This window comes from Sinocyclocheilus anshuiensis, unplaced genomic scaffold (assembly GCF_001515605.1).
Source record: "Sinocyclocheilus anshuiensis isolate Anshui unplaced genomic scaffold, SAMN03320099.WGS_v1.1 scaffold1609, whole genome shotgun sequence".
Lineage (NCBI taxonomy): Eukaryota > Metazoa > Chordata > Actinopteri > Cypriniformes > Cyprinidae > Sinocyclocheilus > Sinocyclocheilus anshuiensis.
In genome coordinates, this window is record NW_015540958.1 from 230072 (window position 1) to 236618 (window position 6547).

At 34.6% G+C, this 6547-nt stretch overlaps 1 protein-coding gene across 1 annotated transcript in view; it reads right to left on the minus strand.

Annotated features, from left to right (window-relative positions):
- Positions 1 to 1486: 1486 nt before the first annotated feature.
- LOC107689997 (delphilin-like) overlaps positions 1487 to 6547 on the minus strand; it is a 26385-nt gene continuing 21324 nt past the window's right edge. Inside the window, exons 18-24 of the mRNA XM_016488223.1 lie at positions 5242 to 5438; positions 4866 to 5021; positions 4555 to 4641; positions 4284 to 4413; positions 3914 to 4032; positions 3538 to 3702; positions 1487 to 2440 (exon numbers count right to left, since the gene is read on the minus strand). Of these exons, the coding sequence (XP_016343709.1) occupies positions 2357 to 2440; positions 3538 to 3702; positions 3914 to 4032; positions 4284 to 4413; positions 4555 to 4641; positions 4866 to 5021; positions 5242 to 5438 (938 nt within the window). The 3' untranslated portion in view covers positions 1487 to 2356. The remainder of the gene's footprint in view (positions 2441 to 3537; positions 3703 to 3913; positions 4033 to 4283; positions 4414 to 4554; positions 4642 to 4865; positions 5022 to 5241; positions 5439 to 6547) is intronic.

Sequence of the window (6547 nt, forward strand, 5' to 3'; positions counted from 1 at the left end):
AATAACGAGAAATAGAGGAGCAAAATTAAAGACTCACCTAAATAACAGGTTAGAAACAGACAGAGGTCTTTAACTTAGTAAAAGGTCCATTTAAATAGGACAGGAGGGTCTCCAATGAATGAACCCAGAAGTTTCTCTCAGTAGCGTAGAGATGACCCCTCTCCGATCAAAGGGATCATACTCCACTCGCCTTCATGTAACACTTCACGCTGGTTAAAATGTAAGGGCGTTTTATTACCAAAACAGTAATGACAACAGAACAATGCTGCAACATCACTTATAAAGAGTTACTCCGTAGAAGCAGCAACATTTGTTATACATGATACATTACAAAAGAAAGGAAAACAAACTCTGAAATAAACAATGTAATTTCTCAAATAAATGAACAATAGTAAAAGTCCTGTACTGCCCTGTAAGTGTTCATAACTTTAGTAGTTTGTGTATTTCTTGCATTTACAGTATCACCGCCAGATATTAATTAGTCTTATACGGCACTTTTAAGTTCAAGTCGTTCAATTTTTTCTTTGGGCCATCATCCCACACTGTAAAAAAAAATTTGTGACATTTATGGTAAAATACCGGCAGCTGTGGTCTTCACCGTAAAAAATATGGTAGCAACATTTTAGGCTTTACAGACTTAACTTAAATTCACAATAAAATACCGTATTTCATTAACTGATGTAATGTTAATAAACCTTAATGTACACAACTGATAAGAAAAAACTAAGAAACATGGTATTTCAACAAAAAAACATCAAATATGAAGTGTCATGCAGGGAATTCTGGGAGTGTCAATTTACGGTTTGTCACTGTAAATTATACAATGACTTTTTTTCGCTTCCAAAAAACGTATTTTTAACAGTATTTTACTGTAAAATTACATTAAATGTAATTACATTTATTCACCGAATATAGTATGGAAACTTACTGCTAACCAGTTAACAGGTTTTTACTGTAGCATTTTTACAGTCTTTTACTGTTAAAATCACAATCATTTTTTATAGTTCAGAGCATGAAATTAGCTATTAACGTTGTGAAACATGTCCTAAAAATAAAACAAGTAAAACAACAAGTAAAATACAAAGCATGAAGCAAACTTTACTGACATTGTAATAATGACCCATAAATTTATATAAATAATAATAATAACTGAGAGCTAGGAAATGTGCTATAATCATACATACATTTTCTGTTTTCATATTACAAGCCCCTGGTTCTTTACATTCAGTGGTGATTTAAAAAAAAGATGAGTTCACATGATTAATATTACTATATAAATATAAGATTTTTACACCTGAAAAACCAGTCAACACTTTGATAAAGACTGAATCATATGTGTGATTTTTTTTTTTTTATTTTTTTTTTACAATTTACATTCAAATAGTTTAATACAAATCATACGGAAAGTTCCATATAATCCTTTAAACATTCATTATAATGATAATATAATCATAATAATGCATAATAATTGCATAATAATGCAATGAACAGAATGATACAGGAATCATATGATTCGCTGTGGTAATAAGGAATTAAAGCAGCACAAAAGTTAAATGTTAATTAAAAGTTAATATTTAAAAATACCAAATGCATATAGTGAAGTCATAATCTAGCTCATCATTGTTTTTCATAGCTAGTAAAGCAATAATATAAGAACTAACTGCATCTCTTGTACAATAATATATCTCTATCTATGCAGTTTTTTTAAAAGAAATCTTCATCAACAATTTATAATATATTGCACTTAAGCATTCTGCGTATGAGGAATTACTTTTTATCGTTTAAGACATTAATTCATCAAAATATCTGTTTACAGTACAATGACCAACTGACAACTCCAACCCAGGTTGTTTAAATATATTTAAGCAGAATTAAGACACTTTTCCTAAACCACAACTTTATTAAAATATCAAGTCAGTCAAGATCTGACACTCACAGTCCTAATTACATTAAATAACGTATCTAACTGCACTTATGATTTACAGAATCCACTACTCCAACTTTTTTGACTGCATTCCTGGTTTTTAAGTGCCAAGAGCAATCACACGGTCCATCCTGTAAAGAACGTCCTAGACCAAATCTGGTCAAATGTTTTAAAGCAATTTCTAATCTTTCCCTCACATTTTGCTCTGAAGCTTTCCTGTCCAGTCTGTGCCTGAGAGTTCAGCTTTATAACTTGCCAGGACCCTGCATGCGTGTGCATTAGTTTGCAACTGTACACATGTCCTTGAATTACCATAAGGCTATAACTAAATTTAGACTGGACAGGTATAGGAGTGGACAGTATGCAAGTAAACATTTATGTACTGTAAGTCTGTATTGTATGAGTATGTTTGCCTCATGTTGGGTGGTTTCTTCACCAGGATACAGGAGAGGTCGTGCGAGGGCTCTTGGGGCTGCGTGGAGGGTTTTCTGTAGTCTGGATATCACTTAAAGCCCTCTAAACACAACAGCACACAACAAACATATTGAAATACATATATAATACCTTTAAAATGCATATAAACCTCATTGTCATTCTTAAAAATAAGGGTTCCAAAAAAGGGTTTTCATAACAATGCAACTGAAAAACCTTTTGGGTTTCTCAAAGAAACCTTCAGTGAAAAGAAAATATGCTGAAAATGTACTCACCCTTAGACTATTCAAGAAGAAATCTAGATAAAATTTAGAAGAAATTTAGCATTACATCACTTGCTCACCAATGGATGCTCTGCAGTGAATGGAGTGGATTTTTGGTCAGAAGTGATGGTTTAAAGTTAAAACACCTATGGATTTGTTTCTTACAAACATGCAGGGTTTTGCTTCACAAGATGTTAACTGATAGACTGGAGTCATGCAAGTTACTTGTAGATTATTGTGATGTTTTTATCAGCTGTTTGGACTCGGATTCTGATGGCACCCATTCACTGCAGAGGATCCACTGGTGAACAAGTGATGAAATGCTAAATCTGATGAAGAAACAAACTCATTTACATATCGGATGACTTGAGTACATTTTCATTTTGGGTGAACTATTTCTTTCAAATATCCATTTTAATAATTTAATTAACCTTTTTCACTGTAAAGAACCTTTTGTGCATTGAATAGGTTCTATGGATGTTAAAGGTTCCTCATGGAAACACTGATGCCAATAAAGAACCTTTAATTTAAAGAGTGTACACCGCATATATCAAGTCGAATAATTTTCATTATTAAATTAACAAAAATTTAACATCAGCCAGTATTAAAAAAATATCAGTTGTACATCTATTCAACAATGAAATTCATGTATTTCTTTCTTTCTGCATATTGCAACTTTCCTTTCTTTTGATTTATCAGTGGATTCACTGTTGTACTTTGTAAGAGACATTGCTTATGTCTGTTAACTAGTCGTGTTGTAAGTGAGCAGAATGTGAAAAAAAGTGACCTAGGAAGAGTGACCTATTTTTTTTGCCACCTGTCTGAGCTAAAAGCCTCAATACATTTCTCTACTAGCATTCACCTCATTTACTACATTTTCATGAAAATATCCATCAAGTTGTCTAACACAAAACCTACCTCCAATTTAGCCATGAACTCTGCAAAGATACCGAAGAAACACTCTGTGGTGGTGGCCTTTCCATCCTCACCGAAGAATGATGCAACTTTGCAGAACTCTTCCATTGCCCGCTGCTGCAGAGACTCCAGAGACTGCACTGCAGGGTGACTGTTTTCCAGAAACCCCTACATGCAAGTAGTTAAGGTGGTTTGTGATGAATTTGGCAGATATCAAGTATATTCAATGGTTGAAATGTTTATATAATCTTGTCCTGGTGGGTATCTGACCTGGATCTGCTTGGAAAAGTCTTATAGTTACAAATATGGCACAGTTACATTTAGTAGAAGACATGCTAAGATCATATATAGTCAGTGGGAGGTTTTGGTGGGAGGATACACTCATAATAATGGCAAATCGATCCTCAGCGGTTGCTGGCATCTTCTGGCAGGCTAAACGAATGTCCTGGATAGTGGCATGCAAGTCATTGAAGTCAGAAGTGATGTTTCTTTGATTCACTGTGGAGAACAAAGCAATGAAAAATATGAAAGAGATCTGATCTCTGCAGAACCTTTTATGGAAACAAAAAAAAAACTAAATTAAATGGGAATGCTGCTCCATGTCTTGGACAAAACTTGATGAGAAGCACCATGGATTGTGTAAATTTGTGTTTGAATGAATCTATATTTGTGGACTATGAGACAACACTGGAAAAACAAAAAAAAAATTGGGACTGCATATGAGTCTGGCCATTCAAGTAGATCTTCACCTTTGGCTGCTTGTGGCACCATCTCAAGCTCCTTCCCAAAGTCCAGAACCTCTGGAAAGTGCTGGCACAATGATTTCACCAGGATATGCAGAAATGTTGACTTTCCATCCACTGTTTTGGTGGTACTGAGCTTCAACCAAAAAAATGTAGGATTACAGTTATATTGTTAAAAATAAAGGCTATACATATAAAAAAAATAAACTTTACACAAATAAATGATGAACCTCATGAACCCATCTGAAAAAGATGCATGCACAGCAATGAGGCTTACTTCAGTGAGAAAATTGATCTTAAATCCGGTCGTTTTATTGGTCTTGGGTTGGCCGTTATTTAGATAATTCCCCATAGCCAGCACAAACTGGAAAGAAATAAGGAAATTAATATACATGCCATGATAAGAAGATCATATTTATCCAATGTGTGCACTGGCATGGTATGTTTGAGCATGCATTACGAAAAGCCTGCCACGTCAACAATCTTTTATCCGTGAATGAATTTCTTTGTATGCTTGTTTTAAAGACTGTATGATTATGTGTGCCTGGGTAGAAACTAAATGACTCTGTGGAAATGAAGGAATTATACCTCCAGAATCTTGGCCAGTTTTTTGCTGTTTTTGAGCTCCAGTGAAGCCTTAAAAACACAGTCGTAGGCCCCCCTCATCTCCTCTGTTTTCTCTTGCAACGTAGTCTTAAAATGCAGGTTTTTCAAACGGGTCTTATACTCTGGCACTGATAGCATCTGAACATAAACATTATAGACAAAATATATGCAATATACAATATATGTACACAAGTAGACATATTAGAAATATATTAAAATTAAATTAAATAAAAATAAATAATATACATTTGAAAAAATACAACTTTACATATAATCATAATATCAAATGCACCCACAGAAAACTTGATAAATATCCATGAAAATAAATATTCATGAAACGCTATCATTTGTTATGTACCTGTAGGACAAACTGATCGGGCTCACTGAGTTTGCTTGGGTTGTCTCTGTACTGCTGGTATTGTCTAACCTCATCATCGTCTGGTGCATATAGGAGCAATTGTTTTATATGTGACGAGTCTAAACGTTCACTCAACATCGTCATCAGCACCTGGCGTAGCTCGCTTGGTGACAGCTTCAGATGGGCAATCAAGATTGCTATAAAGATAGTAGAAGAGTCTTAATAACAAAGTGTACAAGGGCATGTGCTTCTAAGCTAATAGCTAAACGCTAAGAAGATTGTAGTCTAACAACTGGGACAGTTAGCGAAAGGAGCATGCTATTATCAAGTCTGATTTAAAATCAGAAACAGCACTGTCGCAGAGCAAGACAAAAAAAAGGACACATGTATAAGTTAATACTTGACTAGGATGCACACATAAACATCATCTAAACCAGGGGTGTCAAACTCAGTTCCTGAAGGGCCGCAGCCCTGCAGAGTTTAGTTCCAACCCTGCTCCAACACACATACCCATCAAGTTTTCAAATAAGCCTGAAGGACCTGGGGTGTATTCCAGAAAGCAGGTTATGTGACATACCCGGGTACATGTTTTTATTGTGTTTTATTGTCTTAGTTAGCTGTTTTTTTTTTTTTTTAACCTAGTCAAAATAACCCAACTGCTGTTTGACTGAGATTAACTGGAATGCACAATGAAAAAACATGATTTCTGAGAATTGTTAAAAACGGAGTTATCTGTTCACATGGATCGGCATTTTCTCTAATAAAAAAATACATATCTGATATGACTTAATATATAATTATCATCAAACAAACAATATAATTCATTTTCTCAAGGATTAAAGATTAAACCGAAAAAAAAAGAAAAATTATTGCACAACCATCAATTAGGTGGCGATATGCACTAAGCATGTAAACGACCATTGAACAAAAGAAGAAGAAAGAAACAGCATGGCGCGCTTCTTCTTAGCGTCCGTTTCCTTAGTGACTCGTCGATACTCAGAACATACTCTGAGTTGAATGAACTTACTCCCGGACTCGTTTTTGGAACCACATACCTCGAGTAAGCAAGGTTTGGGGTTAATCAACCGAAAGTTCAGGGTTTAGCTGACAGTAAGTTAACCGTGCTTTCTGGTTTTACACCCCCGATCTAAACATTTACAAGTAAACTCCACCAAACTGAGCACAAATTACCATTTACAGCCCATTACACTTTTGTACTGTGATGCATTTTTTTAGTGCTGTCAAACGATTAATTGCGATTAATCGCATCCAAAATAAAAGTTTTTGTTTACATAATATATGTGTG